Source organism: Drosophila hydei, unplaced genomic scaffold, assembly GCF_003285905.1.
Source record: "Drosophila hydei strain 15085-1641.00,03,60 unplaced genomic scaffold, DhydRS2 tig00000149-arrow-pilon, whole genome shotgun sequence".
Taxonomy (NCBI): Eukaryota; Metazoa; Arthropoda; class Insecta; order Diptera; family Drosophilidae; genus Drosophila; species Drosophila hydei.
This window is the reverse complement of record NW_022045678.1, coordinates 475,197-500,057: the sequence shown is the minus strand read 5'-3', so window position 1 is coordinate 500,057 and position 24,861 is coordinate 475,197. Positions and strand designations below refer to the sequence as shown.

The window sequence follows — 24,861 nt, the reverse complement described above, 5'->3', positions numbered from 1 at the left end:
TAGCTCTGGCCGATTTGATTTTGTTTACACCCAATGACACTAGATCAAATATAAAATGAATTTATTCGCAATTCATACACGTATATGATCTCATATAAGCCACTGGGTTGCTCAGAGAACATTTGTTACATGACAGCGACAGACTACTAAATGCTTTATGTGATGGATGTCAAGGGAGGCGCGTCATTTGAGTGGGTGTCTCAAGTGTTTCGGTGTTTAAAAGTGATTCAAAACAATTAAGAAGAAAATAGATACTTGCATAAATATTATGTAAATACAAAATTTTAGTGGCCTTGCAAAAGCCAAACAAAAATTTTATCATTTCAATCGAATTGGTCAAAATAAAAACCGCAAGGGAAAACCCATTTAGATATATTCTTCACATCCTAGTTGATATTGATATTTAAAATGTAGAACAAGTTCTTTATACTAAAAACCACAAAATAATAAGCTCACAGAACCACAAGACACATACATATATTAAATATAAATTTATACTTTATATTCAGCTTTGTGTCACAAAACATTTCCATAAATCATAGACATTTTTGCTTCACAAACTATAAAAGGTTTTTGCAACAGTTGAATGCATAAATCGCTAAAAATACAAATATAATTAAATTAAAAATAATAAATTAGTTAGTCACATAATTTTAAAATTCGTAGAATTTAAATCGTTAAATGATCAATTTGAGTGCATTCAAATTTGATTAGGTTATCCGGTTTTTTTTTTTTGCACAATTTTTCAACGCTGACTAATCTAAGATCTGTCAGCGCCATCTAGCGCCAAGTAGCACGCTTAATTAAAACACAGTATCAGCGGGAATAAATCCCAGTGTTGAACAAGCGAGTAAGTTCTTCGTTAGAGATGAGCATGCGAGTAGTGCAATTTAAGAAACTAATTCGATGCTTCTTAAATTGAACTAAATATAAAATATAAATAAAAATTTATTATATATAAAATCTACAGATACATTTTTATGAGAAAACTCTTAACATATTGGATTGTAGTGTAGCTAAAAGAAGTTGTAAAATAGAGAATATAATTATTCTATTTTAACATATGTACATTTTATAAGCTTAGTAGTAATTTTTCAGACTGCTCTCAAGCATAAATAGCTAAGCAAAAAATTTTTAAATTTTGTTGTATAATAAAATATATCAAAAGTTTGAATTTTGTTCTTTGGATTTCATTGCAGTGCTTAGTTCTCCCACTCGTTCAATATATCGTATACGCTGTCATCGCTAGGGAATGGGCTGGTATCTGTGAAATACGTGGTTCATTTGTTTTCAAAACGCCTATTAAGAGGCCTAAAATGTATCAGCTGGGCATCGTATACAAAACTACTGTAAAACAGAAACGGGCTCATAACTAACACACGGCCCAACAGAAAAATGGTTAGTACGTGGCATAACTGATATTTACGTATTAAAGACATAACCTATTGTTGGCTTAGGCGATGGCAACAGGCAAAGCAAAGGAAGAGGACCAACCAGCACAGATTCAACAGCAACAGACAACGCTTCAGTTAACATATCGCTTTGCCCTGTTCTTCATAGCTGGCTGCTTCGCAGCATTTACCTTCCATGCACTCACATCGTCGTCGGGATCGTTGTTGGGCTGGCGACTGCGACTGCATCATTTGCCAACTGCTCATTATTTACAGACGCGTGATGAGTTTGCTGTATATTCGGTGGATGAGCTAAATGCATTTAAGGAGTTTTACGATAAGAGCGTTAGTGATAGTGTGGGTGCTAGCTATACGGTGGCGGAACAGACCAACATTAAGGAGGCCTTGGGTGCACTGCGTCTCGCCCAGGAGATGTATATGACGGGCAAGGATGACAAGGCAGCTCGACTGTTCGAGCATGCACTGGCCCTGGCGCCCAAGCATCCGGAAGTGCTGCTTCGCTACGGCGAATTTCTCGAACATAATCAACGTAATATTGTTCTGGCAGATCAGTATTACTTCCAGGCGCTCAGCATTAGTCCAAGCAATTCGGAAGCTTTGGCCAATCGCCAGCGCACAGCAGATGTGGTTCAGACACTCGATGAACGACGTCTCACCTCTCTGGACGAGAAACGTGACGCTCTATCAGCTATACACGAGGCGAACTCTGCGTTGCGGCGTGCCAAAAAGGAGGCGTATTTTCAGCACATATATCATTCAGTGGGCATTGAGGGCAACACAATGACACTGGCACAAACCCGCTCGGTGCTGGAAACTCGAATGGCAGTCGATGGCAAATCCATAGATGAGCACAATGAAATTCTGGGCATGGATTTGGCCATGAAGTATATCAACGCCAGTCTGGTGCAGAAGTAAGTAATGTAATATGGCAAGTATAATGCTTATGACTAACTATGTTCAATTCCAGATTATATATCACACTCAAGGACATCTTGGAGCTGCATCGCCGCGTGCTGGGTCATGTGGATCCGATCGAGGGTGGCGAGTTTCGTCGCAATCAAGTCTATGTCGGCGGACATGTGCCGCCAGGACCTGGCGATTTAGCCATACTAATGCAACGTTTCGAACATTGGCTCAACTCGGAGCACAGCAACTCGCTGCATCCAGTCAAGTGAGTAGCTGATATTAAGCATGGCAAGCTTCAAGAGTTAATTCATTCCTTCACAGCTATGCAGCTCTTGCCCACTACAAACTGGTGCATATACATCCGTTTGTAGACGGGAATGGACGTACCTCGCGGCTGCTGATGAATACGCTGCTTATGCGCGCCGGCTATCCACCTGTGATCATACCAAAGCAGCAGCGCAGTCAGTACTATCATTTCCTTAAGCTGGCTAATGAGGGCGACATACGACCCTTTGTTCGTTTCATTGCCGATTGCACTGAAAAGACGTTAGACTTGTATTTGTGGGCCACCAGCGATCTGCCACAGCAAATTCCAATGCTCATTCAGACAGAGAGTGATGGCAATGTATTAGCCAAGCTGCAGTCACACATTGTGCACAATTCACCGGAACTATACGAAACTGGTTCCGGATCTGGTGACAAGAAAAATGGACAACATGGAATGCCTTGACCCCCAGTGCAAAAGCAAACCGAATGGCTGCTCAATACATTTAGTAAATTATATGTTGTATTTTGTATGTATTTAGCGTAAAACTTGTGTAATTTGTTAAACAAAAACAAAGCCGTTTGTCAGACTGTGATCGTATTTAAGCTAAAAGATCTAACCAAAAAAAAATTATAAACAAAATGCTTTATAGATAATTATAACTAATGCACAAAAGCAAAAATGCATAATATAGAAAATATATAAGTAAACCAAATTTTTTTCTATATAATACTCTGTTCAATTGCGAACATATGTATGTGCGTATATTCATATGGATATGCTCGCAATTGAACATACTTCCAGTAGTATGTAGAACATATGTATCTATGCACACATACAATTGTATGTACATGACAGAGGACGAACATTCCTGAAAACTTTTCATATAAATGATTTAGAATCTATAATTTATGTTCGTATTTATTATAATTTTGTTTATTATTAATATTTAAATCTTAATATCTATGCTTACCTTGTAAATACATATCCAGATACAACCATATTTATACAAAATACTGAATTGTGTATATTTATTTATATGTCAATAATACACTATTTCATTATTAAAATACGCACAGTTCCTTTTTATAGGTTTCAAATTAATGTTCTCGTAATCTGTCGCAGTTATCATTGATTAATTCCTTTAAATAAACGTATGCACCTTCACACTCGCTCTTGTAAACAGAACTGAAATTGAGCCGCGGCCATGGCGTGTTTTTTCCCTCTTATTTTGTCCATGCTTCTTCCAATGCAAAAACAACATGCAACATGGAATGAAAAGTAAATCACCATTTTTTTCACTACTCACAGTAAGAACCAAGTCGAACGCAAAAGAAATGGAACGCAACAACAAATTTAAGCTGTTTTTGTTTGTGTTCTTTCTTTTATTATTTTGATTGACACTGCAGGGCATCATTTGTGTTAAGTATTGGGGATTTACATGTGTATATTTAAGGTATATATATAAGGTATATACATATATATTAAAATAAATATATATGTGTTTGATAGCATCGTGCAAAATCTGCGAATCATCAGGTTGTTGAACACTTTATCACGCTTGATAATGAATGAAATGCTAGTTTTGCGTATACGAGGGTAGTGCGAACAGTTTCCGCTATTAACATGGAGATAAAAATGTACAACCATATTTTTATACTTTTGATTATAAACGAGTTAAAAAAAATACAAAATCACAATTTACACAAAAGGTTAATTTTATTGCGTTATGTTCTAAGCAAAATTAGATATATAAAAGTCTGATCTGTGATCAACGGTATTGCACATTAATACAGGTATGTATATCACGTGTGAATGATAAGTTATATATGTACATAAGTTTTAAAGTACAAGGCACAAGTACAAGTACTGATCTTTTGAAAAAAAATTAATAACAATAAAGGCACAAAATTTCGATCATATAAAACTTAATAAACTATTAAGAAAATAAAATAATTACATTTTTACAACTTGGCGCGTTCTAGATAATTCTTATAGGTCACATCACGCCACCAATAAGGACGTTCATAGACTCCTGGAGTGGACACGATGGTGCGTTGCAAATGGTGATAGACCTGATAAGTGACGTAAATAAATGATAAGTAAAATTCTTTGAAATGTTTTGCACTACTTACATTGCCATCGCTCATGCCCAAGGGAGAGTTCAAAATGAAGTCTGTGGGTGCAATTGCATCCACTAAAGCAATAGCTTCATTCTTCAAGGTTGAGAGTAGACCCAAGATACCCTGCTGATATAGCTCGATCTGTGAGCCGTTGCGGAAATAGCCGCCTTGATAGAACAGAGCAGAGTATTTGGTAACCAAATTGGCGCCGTAGAAGGAAAGCACATTCAATAGCACCTGCTTCTCGGCAGAGGCGGGCAGACTGGTTACAAACTTGTAGAAGACATAGTACATGGTTCGCTGTATAGGAAAGGTAAGCATTATATTACATTAAATACTAAGGCAATCTTGCTTATATAATGAACACACACCTCTGCATAGATAATGGAAAGTTTCTGAGCAGCAAAAACTTGAATATTGTTGCGTGTCTCAAAGGCGTCCTTGCCAGCAAATTGCAGCTCCTCGAAGCGCTTAACCGCTGCATCCAGTTGCCAAGCGGTAAGCCAGTTAAGAGCCTTCAGCAAATCTGCAAAGCAAAGTGTATTAAGTATATAATTTTATATTTCAAAATTAATTATTTACTGTGCACGTCCAGAGCTTGTTCGGCGTTCTGCTCCTGTCCATGTGTCTGCAGTATCACATTCATATCCTTAAGAAATGTGACTGTCTCCAATGGAGAAGCATCCACAAAGTTGGCATTGCTGCGACGCAAGCTAATCAGCCAATTGGATGCCTGCTGTATGAGAGTATTATTTTCGCCTTCATACGTGCAATTGGCATCATTATCATTTCTCAGATCGCCCAAGCCGGATGCACGCAAATAGCCATGGCCGCCACAAGCTTCACGGCACTCCTGGATGCCGTCGCGAGCCGCCCAAGTGGCACAGGGTTTCAGTGCCGATGAGATAGCATGTATTTCCATGCCTTCCCGGGACGTATCCTCGCCCATCATGCTCCGCATTGTCATGTCCACGTTCGCCTTGCCAATCCAAAGTGCAACTACTCGCAATGCAATTGCCCCAGTCAGATGTGGCATCAGACGGTATTGCTGCGACTGATACTCAATCACTGGCCATTCCACATTGCTGTCGGCGGGTCCAAATTGCCGACGACTTGCCGAGTAACGTGTAGCAATGCAAATAGCCTTACTAAGCGCTACATAAGTAATAGCTGTTATATTAACACGACCCGTCGACAGAGCACCCAGGGAGGCCCCCAGACGTTTGCGCTGATCCTTGATAGGGCTGCTATAATTGCCCTGTGCATCAATGTCACCCGTCTTCGACAACAAATTGGCCTTGGGTATGCGATATTGGTTGAACATTACAAAGCTGTAAAATACAAATATTTAATTTTATAGTTGTTTGTAGTTGTTTGTCTATGTGTTTCAATTCTTGTTCTACGCACCCATTGTCAATGCCATTCAGTCCAATTTTTTCGCCAAGATCGCCAACAGTGACGCCCGGGAGGGGCAACAATGTTCGTTCATCCCTAATGGGCACCAAGAATGCATTCAAGCCCTGATGCTTGTCTGCCGGCACATACAGCTGTGCATAGACAATGGCATGGGTGCAGGTCTTGCCCAGATTGCCAACCCAGCATTTGGCTGCCTCAAAATCGGGAGTATGTATAATAAACTCTTGGGACTTAACATCGTAAGTAGCGCGTGTGCGCATGCCTAAATTTTGAAAAAAAAATAAACAAAAGAAATTTTAATAAATAAACAACTTGAATAGTGAATATATAAATACCATTTGCATTCGTGCCGTGAGAGATCTCGGTTAGGGCGTAAGCGCCCAATATGCGATCATCTGCTATCTTGGCTACATATTTGCCCAGACGCCCGGTACCATTCGATACCAAAGTGCTGGGAAACATGCCATTAGAGAGCGAGAACTTGACCGAGAAACTAAAATCGTAGCTGAATATAGCCTGACCAAAGGCCAACAGCAAATGTGGTGTATTAAGATACTAGAGAGATGTAAACGTAATTAAAGTTAAAGACTAATTAATTATTAAATGCCTGCCACTTCACTCACCTCATTAACATCGAAGAACTTTTGTTCCCAAAGCAAATGATGACGCTTGTTGGCCAACTCCCTTGTACGTTCCAGACTCGGTGCCTCCGGTTCGCGTTGGAAATCTGGATGTTTTTCCATCCATTGCCATATTTTGTGCTATTTAGATTGGTAAAGTTAATTTGAGATTATTAACGATTATAATCTGACCTCACCCAAGTGTTTAACTAATCGAATACTTATTTTTAGATAAGCATTTAGATAAGCCACATTATTTGCTACAATGCCTTGGTATTTGTAAATATAATAAGATTATTTGATATTGATTTTTTTAGATTTTGCACAGTGAAGGTCAAAGTCTTGAGCATTTTTATTGTGCAGAATAAAAACGAATTTTAAAGTCATTCAAAGAGAATATTTCCATTGGGGGTAAGTACTTTAAAAATAGTATGTATTTAATCTGAATTTCTTTGCAATTTTGAAATATTTATAAATATATTTATAAATTAATTAAATTTTAAATGAGTTTTAAAATCTTAAAAAAAATATATAGTCCGCAAATAAGCTGAACTTGATTAAGCTTAAATTTCAAAAACACATTAAGAATATAATTAATGTTATTGCATATATCAAGTCTGCACTTTGAACCACAAACAAGTTGCAATGTGTAATATTGTTCCAATTAGACTGATAATGGATTGGTGTAAGCTTCTTGAAAAAATGGAGCGTGTCATTAACAGAGCGACACTAATTTAAACTCTATATTGTTTCAACTTAACTGATTTAATCAACATTGAACATTGAACTTTGCACGGCAACTCAATTTGATGTGCATTTCATTGAATATTACATTTATATACGGGGCTTAAAACGAAATTTCATATCACATTTCACTTTACCTTTAGACGAATATGGTCTTCGCCCTCCAGCAGCACATTCATGCGTTTATAGCAGAAGCTCGCCTTGTCGCGATACTCCTGGAGCGGACCGCTTCGAAAGTTGGGGAAGATCTTTTTGTCCTCGTATATATTGGCTGGAACAACATCGCCCTTGTCGCTGTAATAATCCACCAGGGATTTGATTATATCGCTCAAGTTATTTGCGGGCGCAACGGCAACGCTCTCCTCACTTTGTTCGTTGACCATTGCGTAGACAACAACTGAATGAAATTTACAGCTGCAATTACTTGTACTCACTTGGTAATTTTAGGTGCAACCATGTTTTTTTTGTAGCTGGCGCCTCTGCTCGGTGATATTTGACGTGTTAACGGTCAGCTATACACATAAACTGCTTTAAAACTTCATAAACCAGTGCTATTTAGAATAGTTTTTAGCGGCTGCTTATCCGTTGTTGTTTTTGTTTTTTTCGTTTATTATTTATTTTTACGATCATTAAGCCGAATACCCAAATGGTTTCCGTTGGCGACGAAATACGTCGACTAGAGCTATCCAGTGAACCGTTGCTGATAAGCGGCCTGATAACACATTTGTGCTGACCAACACCTTACATATATAACTAAAAAATGTATTCGTGATAATTGGCATTGGCAAATTCTGTAGTGTATAGTATCTGTTAGATTAAGTTTGGGCCATAAATGCGGCTTTTGACCAACAGCTGTTTGCGCCATCTAGTGTTGTACAACGTGAAAACGTAATGCAGTCCACTGGTCACACTAATTGAAAATGGCGCGAGCTTTCAATAATTTGAAAATAGATATTAAATATTAACTATTGAAATATTATTTGAAATTAAAGTTAGATAAATTTAGATTGGCATACATATGTATTTGCATTTTTATTTCAACTTACACAATTAGGTAACATGCACGGCTTTTGCTTGGCTATTTAAATAAAATTCTATATATATTTGTTTATTATTGATTATCATTATCTCATGCGCTTAACTTTAAGTTTCTATCGCTAAGTTTTTTAATTTGCAGCATAAATTTCGTAGTCTAAACGGAATTTGAATGATATTGTACTTATTATGAGTGTTTTCGATTTAAAACAGTTTTTCAAATCATTGCAATAGGCTAAAATTTTTGAAGTTTCAGTTTTTTTTTTGTATTTTGCGTTGTAGACTCCGAATTAAACTAATTAGGTAACATGTAGTCATTGATAAGATATTTGTAAATCTCATTATTTTCGTTCTAGCGTCAAAACTTCTGGCATAATTTCGTTATGTTGCATTGATACTCTTATAAAAAGCCATAAAAAAATTTGCTGCACTACAATTATTACGTTTTTCTCATTTGTTTTTTGGTTTTTTTAGTTATATATGTACGTTGTATAAGCTGCTACAATATTGTGGCTAAAATGGACTAATTGACGCTCTCAAATGAATGTGAACATTATGTGATATTCGAATTTTCTGATACAACCGTCTATATCTATGTAAAAGTAATGATTCACAAATTTCATATTTTGGCTTAACGTTATAGTAAATATATATATAAATATATTAATTGATTGATACACATAATAATCTTAAATAAACAGTAAAATCGTTCAAATTAGAGGCAACATAAAAAATTGTGCTACACAAAAAAATTAGAATTAAAATCTCAAACTAAACATTTTGCTAAAAATTAAACTAAACGAGATTGCAAATTTTGCAGGCATTTAAAAAAATATATCTGGCGAGTCGAACAGATTCAAGCTCTTCTCCATCAATGTACCCGACAGCAAATCCAATTCGACCTGCTCGTCATGCACGCCACGGGCACAGGGCGACGATGTTGAGGCCTGCCCGTTCGGCTCATATCATCGACTCTGACAGGAGCTAGCCGCCGATGAGTTCGATGAAAAGGCCGACTGTAAGCTGGTCATCGAACCTTTATAGTTGACCGAGCTGAGCACTTCGTAAAATACATTCAGCTGTGAACCCGATGGACTGAACCAGTGCATTAGATAGCTATCATTGTGGTGCATCACATGCGAACCTTGCACACTCTCCTTGTGTCGGCAGATGAGAGTTGGCTCCTCCCTGAAATAGTTGACGCCCTCCACAAAATCTTGCAGATCGAAATAGGAGACAGCCGAATCTGAAATAGGACAACAATATGGATGAATTTAGGCCTTACGTATGTCTAACTGCTTTGCGGACCATTCTTATCGGGCAGCTCTTCGGTGACGCGATAGAGCGTAAAGTGCAAATCGTTGCGCATCACATCAAAATCCCAGGTGAGCACACTCTTCGGATCCGTATTGCGTATGAGCAGCTCGTGTGTGAAGCCCGGCTTTAGCTCCACAGTCTTATAGAGATTTTTATGATCGTGCTGATGGGCAGCAGACAAACGTTTTCCCTCGCTGGGAGGCTCCACAATGCAGGCGGAGGCGGCACGTGATGCAACAGGCGTCTCATCATCATGATCCTCCAGCGAGTTCATCTTGTACAGCGTCTTGGGCACAAGGCCGCCTTCGTGTATCATGGTCTGGTTATAGAAAAGAAGACATAACATTTAATAACAGCAATTAAAGTGTATGTGTGTGTATGTGTGTGATTTTCCTTTCTTTGTAATATTTGTTATTCAAGGTACAAAATAGTTCATTTCTGTGTGTGTGTGTGTGAAGGATTACACGGACGCTGAGACAAACAAAATGATACGCTTTCATATAAACTTATGGACTTGACATAGTTCGCAACATAGCATTGGACAGAGAAACAATGTGAATAGAGTGTACTAGGTACATGAACATATACAAAATATAATAATGTGACTTGGCTTAGGAGAGTTATTGAAGCTGCTTACACAATCGCATTCAGCTAAATAACAATGCGTTAGATATTTTCTATTGACTTGTTCCACATGCGTTAAATGCGTCTATTTAGCGTCGAAAATATATGTTAAACGGGGAAAGGAAATTGGTTAAACAAAATTTACAAAAAAAAAACAATCAAATATTATATCGTAGAAATATTTATATATACATATATATATACAAAAATATATATGAGGTTTTACACACGATTTTCAAATTGATTTTGATTAGAGTTGAGCGGAAATTACCTTGCAAGGGCCGCCCAGAAAATCGGGCACAATTTCCTCATCAATATATTGAGCGAGGCCGTCCTTCATGTGCTCACAATCGGGGCCATAGAATAAGAACTTCGAGCGTGTATGTTCGTCTATGAAAAATGATTGTGAAATAAACACAAATTCCAATTGTTTCATTGTCTAGGGAAACTCACCTATAAAGGCGCTGACAATTGTCCAGGCGATGGGAAAGACGCGCGGAGCCCGCACTACCAAAACGCGTCCCATCGTCTCTGGATAATTGCGCTCAACAGTTTCGGTGATGTAGAGCAAAGCCTTGATGCCGGGGCGCCACAGATGGCGCATAGACAGCCCCTCCAGATCAACCAGGAGCGACCAGTTCAGTACGGGCTTATCCAAGCGTTCGGCCGATTCATTAATCTTCTGTATGCCCTCCTCGCAGATGTGTAAAGCCTGTTGACATGAATGAAATAATGAATGAGCCAAATGATGTGGGCCATTTAGTAGGTGTAACTGACCAAGCGTAGCAGGCCCTCCATGCCCAGCGACTTGAGCAAACCCTTGACATCCATGTGACCCAGACGCAATATGTAAATTGGTCGTCCGTCCTTGTCGTGATGATGCCAACCGCCGGGAAAATGTTCGATAACAACAGCTGGCTTACTATACTCCGCAAGCAGGGCGTCGATGCGATGCTCGCGACGCCATTTGAGGGAATCGCAGAGCATCGCATAGGCCTGGCTAACGTGCCAGTCGCGCGCTGATAAGAAACGCAAGATGGTCTGATAACTGGGCATGCGCTCCAGATCATCGACACCATCGAGCATTTTTCTCAGCTCCAACAGCTTTGACTCCTGCATCGGCGACAGTTGACCCAAATTGCGTGCAATAAAATCACCATCAAGCAAAATATCATGATGCTGATCTGTGGTAGGCGATTTGGGTGCATCCAATGGCGGCACCCAGCGATCCACATGCGTAACGCCCTCCTCCTTCAGCTGGCTAATGAAATACTCAATAATCTCCTTGCCCTTGAGCGTAGTCTGCGTATACTGTTTCATGCCCATTTTCTCCATTGAATGCTCGAAGCCAAAGAAGTTCTTAATATCCAACGTTGCCGTCTGATCGAAGCATGTCCATTCGCTGTTATCGGGATGGGCATAATATCGGCAGCGCTCAAAGATCTCGATGCGCGACGAGAAGCTCTCGTTGACCGCCTCGATGCTCAGCGTACGATTCGTCATGTCCAGATAGTTGTGCTGCAGAAAGAACACAAAGTCCACGCCGATCAATTTCTTAAAGATATACGGCGCATCGACGGCCAGCTTGCAGCGCCGACTCGTATTGCGCTTGGCTCCATTCTCCAAGCTCTCGTCCTTAATGATTTCGCAATCCAGCACAATGGGCATCTGGGGGCATGTGGGAAAGCGACGCTCGTAGGCCTAAATAATGATAAATTGTGAAAAATGTGAATGCAATGTGAAAATGCCAAGCAACTGCCAAAAAGGCTGTTTGCCCTTGAGCAGCGGCCAATTTGTGATATGTAAATGAACATGAACTTGGCCTAGGGCCACAGACCGCAGAAATACTCATATAGATTTATATAAATACACATAGATCTATACGGCTGTATGCATGTATGTACATACTTATATGTTCATATCGCACAATCCAAATATTGGCAATACTTTTTGCCAAATTACAAAACAGCTGCTTGTTTATTTACCCTCGCTTTATGGCAGCAACACAGCACACAACAGCAGCACACAGAACAGAGTTGCTGCTGCTTTACTTTAATTTTCCATTAATTGAATGACGAATATTTCATATATATAGATGTAGGCCATTTTTATTTTCTTTCAATTTATTTATTTTAGGGCTTTTCGCATTTTGTTTCCATTTAAATATTTTAAATACATTCTTATTTCTTTTGTTATATATTTTTTGGAATTTTAAGCTTTCTTTTATTTTATATATATAAATTTGTAGTATTTTAATTTTCTTTTAATTGATATATTCTATGATATTTTAAATTAATTTTACTAATATATAAATATATGGCATTTTTCATTTCTTTTAATTTATATATTTTACATCATTTTTAGTTTTATTTAATTTATATATTTTATATAATTTTTTATTTCATTTTAATTTATTTAGTTTTTTTTTAGTTTATATATTTCATATATAATTAATTTATTTATATTTATTTATTTATTTTAATTTTAATTTGTATATTTTATATAATTTTTAATTTATATTTTATGTCCCTTTTTAATTTAAAATTTTCATGGAATTTGTTATTTATTTCAAATTAAATATTAAATATTTTTAAAGTGTTTTAATAAATTTCCCATAAATCTCATTACAAAAGCAATTCATTGTTTTGTTAGCGAGATGAGTATATTGGTTAGAGTGAATGCTTCTTGTGTTGGCAATTTCTATATGTTTATTTAATATTTATATCTATTCATAGAGAGAAGTGTCATAAACTAAATCTTTACACTATAAATTTCCATTGCAATAGTGACGAAATGCTTGGCTTTCATGTGGACAGACAGCCGAAATGCAGAAAACCTATATACGCTCTTTCCTTCCTGGACCAATGGCACGTAACTAGTATAAGGTCAAAAAGCTACGCACATTAAGGGCGTGGCAATACCAAGAAATAAACTACTTGTGGGCGTAACAGAGTGGAAAATTAAACTTTTATAGTGATGGAATCATCAAATTTTTAAGGGTAGAAAGCTGTTAAACTTCTCGACTGATAAGTTAAATGATTCATATTGGGGCGGGAACCATACGAAAATGTCGATAAATTATTAATATAGGCGACCTGAACGTTTTTTTGAAGCTTGTTAAGTAAGGTCAATCAGGGTAAAATAATCATAAAGAGCTCTGCGAAGTCAATAAATGTTATCGCTCTATAGTTCTAAAACAATTTCCTCTCTAAAGAGTTTTTTTCTAAGCTAAAAAATGTATAATTCTACATTTTATTTAAAATTTTGCTGTGTGCAGGAAGTGCCAAGAACTATTAACCAAGTCAGATAAGATAAAGGCAATGCACTTAAGATATTTATACTTTGTAAACTTATCTACAAATTTAATAAATATTGAAGAGCTTTGTGGATACGACATTGATTCATATATCTCAAAATGAATATTCAATGAATGAACTTGTCTTTAAACTTAACTGGTAACCCTTAACAATTAAATGCTTCGATTAATAGGTTTGAATACTATATATTAAGAACTATTTTGTAATTAAGAAATCATATGTCTTTAGCCATATTCATTATCAAGCAATGAGTAAAATATACTTCACTATTGTAATATAAATTAAATACGAATGGTTAGCTGAGACTGCTCGACTAGAAGATACCCTCAAAGGGCCGGGAAAGACTGATATTTCCATAATTCTACACTCTTTAATACATGGCGAAGAATATACGCCCACCCACATAAGCAGGCGCTGTGCTTAATGCGCGGTTTACCCAGCGACTGTGCTTGGGCTGGGCGTGTGGGCTGTACTATGGAAATTGTTGAATAACTTTTGTTCTTAATGGACTTTCTTAATGAGCTTTTCAGGACACACATGTGTGCCTTTGTCAATGCACAAGTCTCTAGTTGTTGAAATATCTTCGATATATTATGAGAATTTGGTCATGTATCTAAATCCGTATTCATTACAGTAGCCCCAACAGTAAATTGGATGCTTCCATCTATAGAGCTATGCAAACTACGTTAAAAAAAGAAAATCAAACTATCGATTTTTATCGATTATAAGAAAATGGACTAAGTTATCGAAAAAAAATGACAAACGCGTACTGCGTATGGTATACAGAAATTTATAAATTTAAAATTTACATTCTTCTTACGCTTTTACTTTATGTTTTAAAAGCTATCTTAACTTGGTATCAATATTTTTGCTGTAGTTTGAGCCTATTGAAAATGGGAATTCAGCCTAGACTCGTCCAAGATAATGATATACTCTTCAAATAATTTTAGAGAATTTTCTAATGTAAACAAAGTTCAAACATTTTTAAAAATCATTAACCAAATAGAAACATTTGAATATTTATGGGCAATAATTATTAAGCTAGATTGGCTAATTTTTAAGAATTCAAATAATTTAAAAAAATGTAAAGGCAAAGCAGAAATGTTTAATAGATTTAAGCTAAACAAATTCGTGTGCTTCGCGGCACTTGGTAGGTGCAGAGTTTATTATATCACTCGAAGAGGCGTGAGTAAACAAATAAAATAAATAAAGCAAGCAACGTCAGCTACAATTTATCTGATGTTTCATATATGTACATAATATATATATAGATAAATCTATACATGGTTTATTATTTATTATGTGTAGCAGCGCTACACGGAAATTTGTTTTGAATTTTTAAAATCTTGGCTTGGGTCGGCAAGGACAATGGAAGCGAATGTCCTTTAAAGTCGTAAAGTGTCGAGACGCTGACATTTGAGAGGCCTGCACGCCAAAGGATAATTACTGTGGGAAAGGTTCGCTGCATAAATATTTGAAAAGTTCAAGGCGCTGAGACGACACACGACGTGCCTGGCACGTGGTCTTACCAGAGCGCCTGGGAAAAACTAAACGAGAATACAACTTGTTGTCGAGCAAAACCCAATATTTTGCGCCGCTGAACGCTTAATAATTCACCCGCTCGTGCGAATAGCCACATGACCTGGAAACTGAAAAAAGAAGATAACTAAACAAAATTAAATTGCACCCAAACAAACATATTTGCTGCTTGGCAGATTTATAGACTTCATACATAGACGATTGAAAGTGCTAGTTGTACAATTGTCCCAGGCCGTATGAAATGATAATTGCGCATTAAACAGTTTTATTATAGTATCCAATTTATTTGCACGCTCGCTACCCCTTGCATCCCGTCCCATCGAAAGTGTGTGCAAAGTGGCAACTGGCTCATGTGACGTATGCGTAATAGCACTTCGGGTTGTCACGTTGACGGGTTTGACGCTGATGCCAAATGGAAATTGATGGCAATACGTATTGCATTTATGCCCTACGGCCACTCCATATCTGCTGTGGCGTCATTTACAAAATGGTAGTCGACAGCAAACAAGTAAGAGTGGCGGGAGTGCCCGACTGGAAGATACCGAGCACTGCTCTCTATCTCCAGAACAAGCAAAGTAGACAGCAAACAAGTAAGATAGTTGGCTGTATCCGACTAGGAGATACTGAGATATACTAGCAAAGAAAGAAAACAGCAAATAAGTGAGAGTATCGGGAGTGTCCGACTGGAAGTTACCCGAACCTATATGCGCCCATTATGCTTGGTTTCTTCTATACATATATATACAGTAACCCATATATATGTTTTTATTTATATATATTATATATCCCTACTGTCCCTACTATGAGAAATACACTTGAAATTCGAATAATTTAGATACCATACAATTTGTAATGCTTTAATATATTAGCCAAATGTGTGCATGAATCAAATCTTCAAACTCAGCTGTATATTGACTGACGAAGGGTATCCAAAATAGACATGTCAGATAAGAAAAGAATTGTAGACGCTCCACTCTACTCAACTCGTTGCCTGCTTATCTCCTGCATAACACAATAAGCACAATAAGCTCAAAGTTTGTTTACCCACTTTCAAGTCGATTTGGGCATACATTTGTTGTCTCTAGCTTAAGCAGTTCCACTGTCTAGTTACTTTATCGATTTTTATCGATAGATACCGCAAGTAGTGACATACAGATAGACAAGCAAATGAAACCTGGCTAAATCAACTTAATTTAACATCCTGACTTTGCTGCTCTATAGAAAGTTGTCATGCCCTCAAAATGGCGCATTCAATGAGTACAGGGTATACCAAGCTGACAATTCCCATTTAGTCTTGTGGGCGTGCCTAAAAATAGCTGACATTTGGGACAGCTCTTCTTAGTCTTGCATTTGAGACATATATGAGCAGGTGCTTCAATCATATATTTGCACTCTTTAATTAAATTCTTTAATTCAATTAGTCAACAAATTTTTGTTTGAAAATGCAATTTTTTTTAGAAAAAGTCGTCTCGTTCACGAAGTGAAAATGGTTGATTTTTTTATAATTAAATTCTATCTTATCTAAAAGTTTTCTTTAGTTTGTTAAATTATTTATAGATGTTGTAGAGCTCAAGAAATGAAGAAAGTATAATTAATTGAGTTTCTTAAATGCTGTGTACATATTTTATTTTTATTATTTTTATTTGCAGAGATTTCATTAAACAATTACTTTTCAAGCTAAACTAGATTTTAGTTTCATTAAAATCTGCAAGCTGCCTAATTTCCTCTGATATTAATATTCAAAGTTTAAAATATTCCATTTGCGATTGCATCATCTCGACGGGACTTTATCAATAGAATTTAATGATTTGAATTCTAAGCTCTTTTATAATATAAACACCCTCTCTCTCTAGATAGAGCGGGTCTGTAGTCCAACTAGACAGCCAATGAGTCGAAAACGTGACCATTTCGACTGACGGCTGATATGGTGCCCAGTACTATTAAGCGATTATTTTTACTGTTAAGCCAATTAGCTTGACTTACTGTGTGTAGACGAAAAAAGAGCTTTCGTTTCGTTATTTTTCGAGTCAATGACATTAACTGTTTGGCCTTTGTCAGCGTCGCTGCACCCATCAACAATTGCAAACTACTTTAATTCAAGCTGATAATAAATAAAATTTGTTGATAAATGAATAATAATAATAAATGAATAAATTAATGCGAAATTTAATTAAATTTGCGGCTACAATGGATCGTCCCCGAAGTGATAACACTAAAGTGTTTATCGCAAAAGATATAGAGCAGTCAATTAGTTAATAGAGCCGGCAGAGCTCATGGAGTAATCCATCGTTACGCTGATATCAGTACGAAGTTTGTTTACCCTTTTGTAGTTGGTATCAAAATGTTCAGACATTGTAAAAAAAAAACACAGTAAAAGAGTGGGCGACTTGGAGTTACCCTAACATTTATGGAAATATAGTTTTAAATTGATAGAATATATTTTTATTAATTTTTTTCGGTTTAAATGACTTAATAAATTATTTTTTTTATGTTGTAGCTGCCCGATCTTTATGATATGAATAGAGTATATATAAATATATATATATCATATTTAGTTAGAATATAATTTTTGTTCTTTAAAATATTTGGAATCAACATTTTATTTCATTCTTACAGAATAGGTGTTTGCTTCTAATGAACATTGTAGGACATTAATAAAGTATCACAGCTTAAGACTTACTATTTTTAAGGCTATTTCTCATATCGAAACTTCACGACCTGAACATCAACTACTTCAATCCAAATACCAAAGCAGATATACACATTTAATATTATAGAGCATATACACATTAAAGATAAATTATAGATAGTGAACGTCAAGCTCTTTCATTATCCTATGTTATTTGTGTACCACTTCACATAAATTTTAATTGAAATATAACAAATACTCTAATAGCAATTCTTATTGGAACTTTCCACTTTGTATTATAAAAGCCAACCATGACTCGAACATGTTGTTAAGCACAAACGAACATGTTTGAGTTTCAGCTAGAGATAAATTAAATCCAATCAGAAACAAAACTTTTGTTAGATTTTGCAACTTTTTTCTTGTTGATTTCTAATGAGCATTTTGAATAAACAAACTGTATTTCATATTCGGCATGCACACAGAATTGTTTATATTGTTATTGTTTGTCGTTTTATTTTTTTTAGAGTGTTATATGTCTTATTTCGTTGATTGTTGTAGATTGTATACAATGTGCCCATAATCGCTTATTTCCTGCCTGTCTCTGTGTGAGGCGGATCTGGAATGCAAAACACGAACTGGGCAGCTGACCGTCTTCTTTTTACCCCTTCGCACAATTTGAGATGAAACGATGGAAGTGAGGCGTTCCATTCATGAAATTACATACGCGGGTTATTCAATTGAACGACAGAGAGACGGAGAGGGAGAGTAGCGGACGAAAGAGAGAATAGCGCGAGCGAGCGAGAGAGAGGGAGAGCGCCAAGGTTAATTTTATTTATCTGCTGCATGCGATGCGCGACGGCATTTGACAGCTAAAAGAAAAGAAGGTAAATACAGGCGGAAGGAGCGAAGCAGCTGGACGTAAAATTATTGCGGAAAATACAGTGAAAACAAAGACAACTGCGCTTAATTAATAAGTTGTAAGCAAATTGCTGTTTTTCGCTTTTTATAAAAATGATTTAAGTCTGACACGCTTTAAGCGCATGCACACCCACACACACTCACACCAACACATTAGTTACGTGGCGTGGGCGGTATATGTGACACGCCTACTGCAAATAAGATACACACCTTCATAACGAGCTCAAAGGGATATTTGTAGACGCGCACGGGCGATTGGAATTTTTGCACCATTTTGTTGCTGGTTTTTTGTTGTTGGTTTGGTTGCTGTTGTTGTTGGCACTTGACACTGGTTAAAAATCAATTTTTTTTCTCTCTTCTATTGCACTTTTTGTTCACATATACGCGCCAAATTTTCCATAATTTTTGTATTTCAGTTGTATTTTGTAACAGTTCTGACAATTATAAGTTTACAATTTTGTATTTTATTTCGCTGAAGTGTTTAGTTAAGTTCGTTTCGTTTCTCTGCAGCCCCAGCGTTTGTTGTTGTGCGTGCAACTGCTGCAGCTGGCTGAAAAAGAAAGCCTTTCCTTTTTTGTGTACACTCCGCGAATGTTTGACTGCTTTTTGCTAGTGATGTAGCATTATATACCGATATATCGATGTATACTTTGTTTGAAATATCGATCTGTTTGACGATGAATGCTGTTAACTTTCAAATGTAACTGTTAATTCGACAATGTTTTTTGTGCGTTATATTTGAAAATCTGAGTAGACTATATTTTGAAAATAATTCCAACTTTGGATATGTAATTATGGATGCAGGTAGGCGGACCTGCAACAAGCGCGTCTGCTGCACCTACATGTTCACGTTTTCATTACTCGTGCTCTTTTTCTATCATCTAATGTGGAATAATAGAAAGAGTATTATAGGACTTACACGGCTGCAAGAAGACGTTAACTGTATATCCGTAAATATATTGAATAACGATTGTTCAAATGGTCAAAATATATTCTTATATATATTCCTGCCAAGCAGCAAGCGCTTAAAGTGGATTGCACAGCAAATACATACGAATATCTGCCTTCAGTAACATCTGGTTGTAGCCAAAATCAGAATAGTAAGGCATCCATAAGTTGCGATTCAAGTGAATTGAATGATTGTGTGGATACATTGGTAAAACGCAAGATTGGCCCCTTAATGGACGATGTATACAATATAAAAAAAAAATTCGAACAATCAATTTGTCGAGATTCGCAGACAAATGCACCCCACACCAATAAGCAATCACTGGCTGTGTCTCCACCTCGTATCAATTATGCTTCCGAGGAGCTGGGTGCACGTATAATTTCGGCTATAGCAGAACCAATTGCTAATAGCAACTTGGTTAAGTCGTTGCTCGGCTTGGATTTTAGTACAAATCCACCCATAAATATGTTGAGGCCAAGCCTAATGCCAGGATCGTGTTTCGGGTTTCGGGGCTATAAAGCAACAATTTCCTTACAACTGGCGAAGACTATCCATGTGCAGGAAATAAGTTTGACACATGTGCCGAAAGAGATGACTCCGAGTGAGTGTGTAAATAATGCACCAAAAGATTTTGAGGTTTACGTAAGTTATCTTCCCGTTATAATCACATTTATGTATGTTGTCAATGTTTAATGTTTTGTTAGGGTGTGTCGACAAAGACTCACAAAAAAGAACTATTAGGTAAGTGGAAATACAAAAATGAGCCCACAGCACGCACAGAGAACTATATTGTCGGCAAGCATTGCCCATTTCGTATATTGGTTTTTTCATTCAAAACAAATCATGGCGGAAATTCCACTTGCATATATCGGTAATTGTCTCTTTCTTAATATGATGTTTTAATTTTTGACGTATCTCTTACGCAGCGTGGAAGTGTTTGGCAAAGCGATAGACACAATTCGTTAATTCATTTTAAAAATCTTTTAAGTTGTTAAAAAAACGTTATTTTGTTCAAATTATTTTAAAGTTACTCAAACTGTGAATTGTTTTTATAATATTTTGTTAACTGTGCATTAAAATACATATTTCGTGACCCAATTGTATGCGATATTTATAGCAAGTAACGAATACATGAGTATATATATATTTTCCATCAACGCTCATCTCTAAGGTGTAGGCTTAAAGTTAGACATGAGCGATAACGATTATCGTTTTGGTTTTGGCAAAGATAAAATTGAAATAAATAAGTTAAAACACGATGGCTTGTGGCGATTAAATCTTAATAATAATAACAATCTTGTGGCGTGCAACTCAACACACAATTATAGCAGCCTCGATGGCGATGAGCAGGCGAAATTGCAAAGGACTATGGCAAAAGCGAAACAGAAACAGACAACAGCAGCAGCTGCCACAGCAACAACAACAACAACGACGACAGCAGTAGCAACAACAACAGCAACAACAATGTCAATACCGACAGCTACAACAGCAGCAACAACAACGATAGGCGCTGTTGCTGTGACGCCCACTTGTGTCGCACACATTGAGGACGAGGGCGGAGGAGAAGGATGCGACGGCGCTGCAGCGGACGACGATGACGGCGACTGCGCTGCAGCTGGCGCAGGCCTAGTCACCAGTGATAAGGCAAGTGTTTTTTTTGTTTGTGTTATAATTTTTATTGGCGTATGTATGTACATGTGCTCTGCGTTTCCATTGTTTGTTATTTTTGTAATAATGGAATTTTCGCTACAGCTTAATGGCATCAGCATTGGCGCTGCCTACGGTCTGATTGAGCTGCCAGCGCTGAATTGCGATTTGGCAGCTGCAGCGGCGGCGGTTGCTGCCTCCGCACTCTCGCCCACCGATGCGGCAATTGGCGGCCTCAGCTCCAGTCGCACCTCAATGAACAACTCCACTGAGAATCTGAGCTACGCCAGCGACAATTATTATGCCGACGATCTCATACTGCTGGACGATGACGACGAAGATGACGATGTGGAGGCCGAGGAGATATCGCTCAATTCGGATGACTGCGTCTATGCGTACCGCGGCGATGCCGCTGACTTTGACATGGCTGCGCTCGACGCCAGCACTGGCCGTGGTGGACGCAATTTGGATTTCGGTCTGGTGCGTGATGATGAGACGGATTTTCTTGAAATGGACTTTGAGCCAGATCCCTCGTCCGAGCTGGAGTTTGTGGCGAACGCACAGGAAGCGGCAGCAGGACATGCAAATTTGCTGCTAATGCAACGCGATTACAGTCAGTTACAGAGCGGTCGACACATGGCCACGCCCACTCAGCCTAGGCAACTCTATAGTTCGCCAATTGAGGAGTTAGCATTGCCAGCGCCACAGGAAGCGCTGCAGCGTTTGAGCAAGAAATTTGCACGCATTAGCCTTAATTTGGATCAGATTAAGGCCGATGCTGATGCTGGCTCTGATGTGGATGCTGATGAGCTGCTCTGCGGCACTAAGGATGATGAACAGGACTTCGTAGATGCGACCACAGCAGATGTCAACACACTGGCCCACTCGCTGCCCAACACACTCGCCTACAGTAGCTTCAATCGCAGCACCAGCGTGCCCAGCGAACCAACTCATGCAGACGAAGAGACGTGCAACTCGAAGCTGACAGGCGCTAAGCCTAAGCGTTTGAGCACGCTTTCCAACTCCTCATCCTTAGTGTCCGCCTCGAAGAGCTGCGCTTCCTCATCAAAGTCGCGTCGCTCGCAGCCCAGTTACGATGAGCGTTGCTATAGCTGCACAGATTTTCGTGCCGTTTCGCAGCAACAGCAGCTCCAGCTGCAGCTGCAGCAACAACAGGAAGATGTGGCACCCATGCTGGTTGCGGCGGCAGCTGTGGTGGCCGCTAGTGCCGCCATGGCCAGCAATTCGACAAAATTTGATTTGGGCAGCGGGGAAGAGACCTGCCTCGATTGCCTCGAGAAGGAGTTTCTGGCCAATACGATTGGCAAAGCTCTCGATTTGAGCAGCTGTGTCAAGTGTAGACGGCGCGTTGGCGGGCGTGGCAGCAGCCTTTCGCTCTACACACGCGCCGAGCAGACGCGCTGTCGCAGCGGCTCGCCTGGCTACTTAGATGAATTTGGCGGCCTCTTTAGCTGGCACAATACAGCCGGCGACATGGGTCTATATAACCAAAGGTTTATTTCGTGTGATAATAATTTTGGCGGCAGGCAGGTGAGTGAAGTAAATAAGAATGTAAATGATATGTACTGATCTTAACGTGAAGATGCAAGAATATAGAAAGTAGAGTATTGCCTTTAACGTGCCTCCTTTCATTTGCACACATGTTCTCTCTAACAGCCACATTAATTAAATATCTTTGTATTTCCGTGAACAGCTGCTCAAGCAAAGCTTTTCGACTGAACCGCTGGTGGCGCGCCTGTCCACGGCGCATCTGAGTGAGGAGCATCTGGTGCAGGCGCTGGACAAACTTCACATTTCCTACAACGCATCTCTGTTGCATGCCTACTTTGAGCAGCTTGCAGCGCCATCGCCGCCAACTGCTGGCAATTTAAAGCAGCTGCTGTTGCATATCTCGAAACAGCAATGCAATCATCGTAAGCTCAAAAAGCTGATCGAGCTCATTGTGAAGCAGCAACCGCAGCAACAGCAGCTAAGTGTGGAATTCAAGCGGGTAGGTGTATAAGCTAACAAAAGTATATTAGTATGTGTATTAACGATAACTTCTTTCTCACAGACTAACGCAGGCCCCGGTGCACTGGTGGCCGTCAAGGTGAGCGATATATTGGACGCCTGGAAACGCCATCAAGATCTCTATGTGCTGCGGCAATTGGATGCGCGTTTTCATCGTGCCAATGTGCTGGGTAAACTTGCTATGAAACACCTGTGTCCAATGTCCGTTTAAATCTATATCTATATGCAGGCAAAATTGGACACATTGTGCGGCAGGCACAGCAGCAACAACAACAGCCGGCGGCAACCACTTCCGCTTCGGCTGCGGCTTCAACTTCAATATCATCCATGCGGCAAGCGCTGCCTGATTTTCTAATGATACCACAATATTATGCTTGTGGTGAATTAACATTAACATTGACGCGTTAAAAGCCGCCCAGTACACACACACACACGTGCATACACGCCACAAAAAATGTTTATGCGTGGCTGCATTTTGTTAATTTTCAAATTGAGATTTTTCAAATGCAATGCTCTAAGTTTATATAGATCTGTGCCGGTTTACTTCTTTCACAAAATGTCAAAAATATATACACTATATAGTTAAAAATTTAAACAGATGACAAAAGCTAATTCCATACATAAGCAAATATTTAATGTATTCACGCATGTTCAGTATTTGTTTAAGCTTTATTCGCTATGTTTACGTTAAGCATAATCACTAACTCATTTAGCTGTTAAAATTATAGTGATACTTTTTTGTTTTGCCTTTTACGTTCCTGTACATTTTTATACCTAATTTTAAATTTGCAAATTTGATTTTTTTTTCGAATTTCTGCATCTAGTCTCAAACACAAAACAAACCTAAATCTGTAGAATTTAAGTATTTTAGTTTAACACAAAAGCTATTGTCGTCCGTTTAAATAGTTTAAGGATTTGATCAATGTCAACTGTTTAGCTCGATGAAGAAACCGGATCAGATCTGTTTGTTTTAATTGCATTTGTACGCCAATGCTGCCTGTTTACCATAACGATCGAATGAGTTTTGGCAGCCACGCATAAACCTTAGCAATATTTATAAAAGCTGCTGATGTTGAGGGCGGGGCGAAAGTGGGCTGGTTGGTGAGTTGTTAGTGAAAGAAAATGAAACGAAAAAAGTTAAGCGCGTCTTTATGTATGTGTTATAACGTTAATCACAATAACCGTTAATCGATTTGCAATATTTATATAAAATACCATATATCTATATATATATATATGTTTGTATGTATATATATGTATATGTATATGTATACATACACATATATACATACATATGTGTGTACATGTCACTCCCACTAACGTATATCACAATATATAGATATATATAAAACATAATATATGTGTAGCG

At 38.1% G+C, this 24,861-nt stretch overlaps 5 protein-coding genes across 6 annotated transcripts; 3 read left to right on the top strand and 2 right to left on the bottom strand.

The window, feature by feature from the left end:
- Positions 1 to 1,144: 1,144 nt before the first annotated feature.
- On the top strand, positions 1,145 to 3,226 carry LOC111592070 (protein adenylyltransferase Fic). Its single transcript, XM_023304076.2, has 4 exons — positions 1,145 to 1,398; positions 1,458 to 2,323; positions 2,380 to 2,583; positions 2,640 to 3,226. The coding sequence occupies exons 1-4, from the start codon at positions 1,396 to 1,398 to the stop codon at positions 3,046 to 3,048; spliced, it is 1,482 nt and encodes a 493-aa protein (XP_023159844.2). The 5' UTR covers positions 1,145 to 1,395; the 3' UTR covers positions 3,049 to 3,226.
- A 1,146-nt stretch (positions 3,227 to 4,372) lies between these two features.
- LOC111592060 (peroxisomal acyl-coenzyme A oxidase 3) lies at positions 4,373 to 8,272 on the bottom strand. Of its 2 annotated transcripts, XM_023304060.2 has the most exons (9): positions 7,921 to 8,272; positions 7,624 to 7,780; positions 6,746 to 6,883; positions 6,458 to 6,677; positions 6,114 to 6,384; positions 5,289 to 6,037; positions 5,078 to 5,232; positions 4,719 to 5,006; positions 4,374 to 4,658 (listed from the first exon to the last, which is right to left on the bottom strand). In XM_023304060.2, exons 1-9 carry the CDS (start codon positions 7,941 to 7,943, stop codon positions 4,548 to 4,550), a joined length of 2,112 nt encoding a protein of 703 aa, XP_023159828.2. In that variant the 5' UTR covers positions 7,944 to 8,272; the 3' UTR covers positions 4,374 to 4,547. The 2 variants fall into 2 exon arrangements, with proteins under 2 accessions (XP_023159827.2, XP_023159828.2); XM_023304059.2 differs by lacking the exon at positions 7,921 to 8,272 and having other exon boundaries at positions 4,373 to 4,658; positions 7,624 to 7,908.
- Positions 8,273 to 9,322: 1,050 nt separating this feature from the next.
- On the bottom strand, positions 9,323 to 19,489 carry LOC111592076 (protein real-time). Its single transcript, XM_023304096.2, has 6 exons — positions 19,076 to 19,489; positions 11,240 to 12,163; positions 10,916 to 11,174; positions 10,734 to 10,852; positions 9,830 to 10,157; positions 9,323 to 9,767 (listed from the first exon to the last, which is right to left on the bottom strand). The coding sequence occupies exons 1-6, from the start codon at positions 19,136 to 19,138 to the stop codon at positions 9,487 to 9,489; spliced, it is 1,974 nt and encodes a 657-aa protein (XP_023159864.1). The 5' UTR covers positions 19,139 to 19,489; the 3' UTR covers positions 9,323 to 9,486.
- Positions 19,490 to 19,570: 81 nt separating this feature from the next.
- Positions 19,571 to 20,833, top strand: LOC111592077 (SUN domain-containing protein 2). Its single transcript, XM_023304097.2, has 4 exons — positions 19,571 to 19,815; positions 19,884 to 20,456; positions 20,519 to 20,685; positions 20,741 to 20,833. Exons 1-4 carry the CDS (start codon positions 19,660 to 19,662, stop codon positions 20,778 to 20,780), a joined length of 936 nt encoding a protein of 311 aa, XP_023159865.2. The 5' UTR covers positions 19,571 to 19,659; the 3' UTR covers positions 20,781 to 20,833.
- A 135-nt stretch (positions 20,834 to 20,968) lies between these two features.
- On the top strand, positions 20,969 to 24,113 carry LOC111592061. Its single transcript, XM_023304063.2, has 5 exons — positions 20,969 to 21,458; positions 21,567 to 23,012; positions 23,176 to 23,472; positions 23,536 to 23,662; positions 23,722 to 24,113. Exons 1-5 carry the CDS (start codon positions 21,006 to 21,008, stop codon positions 23,898 to 23,900), a joined length of 2,502 nt encoding a protein of 833 aa, XP_023159831.2. The 5' UTR covers positions 20,969 to 21,005; the 3' UTR covers positions 23,901 to 24,113.
- The last annotated feature ends 748 nt before the right edge of the window (positions 24,114 to 24,861 follow it).

Coding starts and splice junctions, on each gene's coding strand:
- LOC111592070 (XM_023304076.2), top strand. Junction 2,324..2,379: donor AACGCCAGTCTGGTGCAGAA/GTAAGTAATGTA, acceptor GTTCAATTCCAG/ATTATATATCACACTCAAGG. Junction 2,584..2,639: donor AACTCGCTGCATCCAGTCAA/GTGAGTAGCTGA, acceptor ATTCCTTCACAG/CTATGCAGCTCTTGCCCACT.
- LOC111592060 (XM_023304059.2), bottom strand. CDS start 7,869: ATGGTCAACGAACAAAGTGAGGAGAGCGTTGCCGTTGCGCCCGCAAAT. Junction 5,233..5,288: donor ACAAGCTCTGGACGTGCACA/GTAAATAATTAA, acceptor TTTGCTTTGCAG/ATTTGCTGAAGGCTCTTAAC. Junction 5,007..5,077: donor TTTCCATTATCTATGCAGAG/GTGTGTGTTCAT, acceptor TTTCCTATACAG/CGAACCATGTACTATGTCTT.
- LOC111592076 (XM_023304096.2), bottom strand. CDS start 19,138: ATGGTGCAAAAATTCCAATCGCCCGTGCGCGTCTACAAATATCCCTTT. Junction 12,164..19,075: donor CCTTTGAGCTCGTTATGAAG/GTGTGTATCTTA, acceptor ATCATTATTTAG/GCCTACGAGCGTCGCTTTCC. Junction 9,768..9,829: donor AGAGCTGCCCGATAAGAATG/GTCCGCAAAGCA, acceptor GTCCTATTTCAG/ATTCGGCTGTCTCCTATTTC.
- LOC111592077 (XM_023304097.2), top strand. CDS start 19,660: ATGGATGCAGGTAGGCGGACCTGCAACAAGCGCGTCTGCTGCACCTAC. Junction 20,457..20,518: donor CAAAAGATTTTGAGGTTTAC/GTAAGTTATCTT, acceptor ATGTTTTGTTAG/GGTGTGTCGACAAAGACTCA. Junction 20,686..20,740: donor AATTCCACTTGCATATATCG/GTAATTGTCTCT, acceptor TCTCTTACGCAG/CGTGGAAGTGTTTGGCAAAG.
- LOC111592061 (XM_023304063.2), top strand. CDS start 21,006: ATGAGCGATAACGATTATCGTTTTGGTTTTGGCAAAGATAAAATTGAA. Junction 23,013..23,175: donor ATAATTTTGGCGGCAGGCAG/GTGAGTGAAGTA, acceptor TTCCGTGAACAG/CTGCTCAAGCAAAGCTTTTC. Junction 23,663..23,721: donor TCATCGTGCCAATGTGCTGG/GTAAACTTGCTA, acceptor ATCTATATGCAG/GCAAAATTGGACACATTGTG.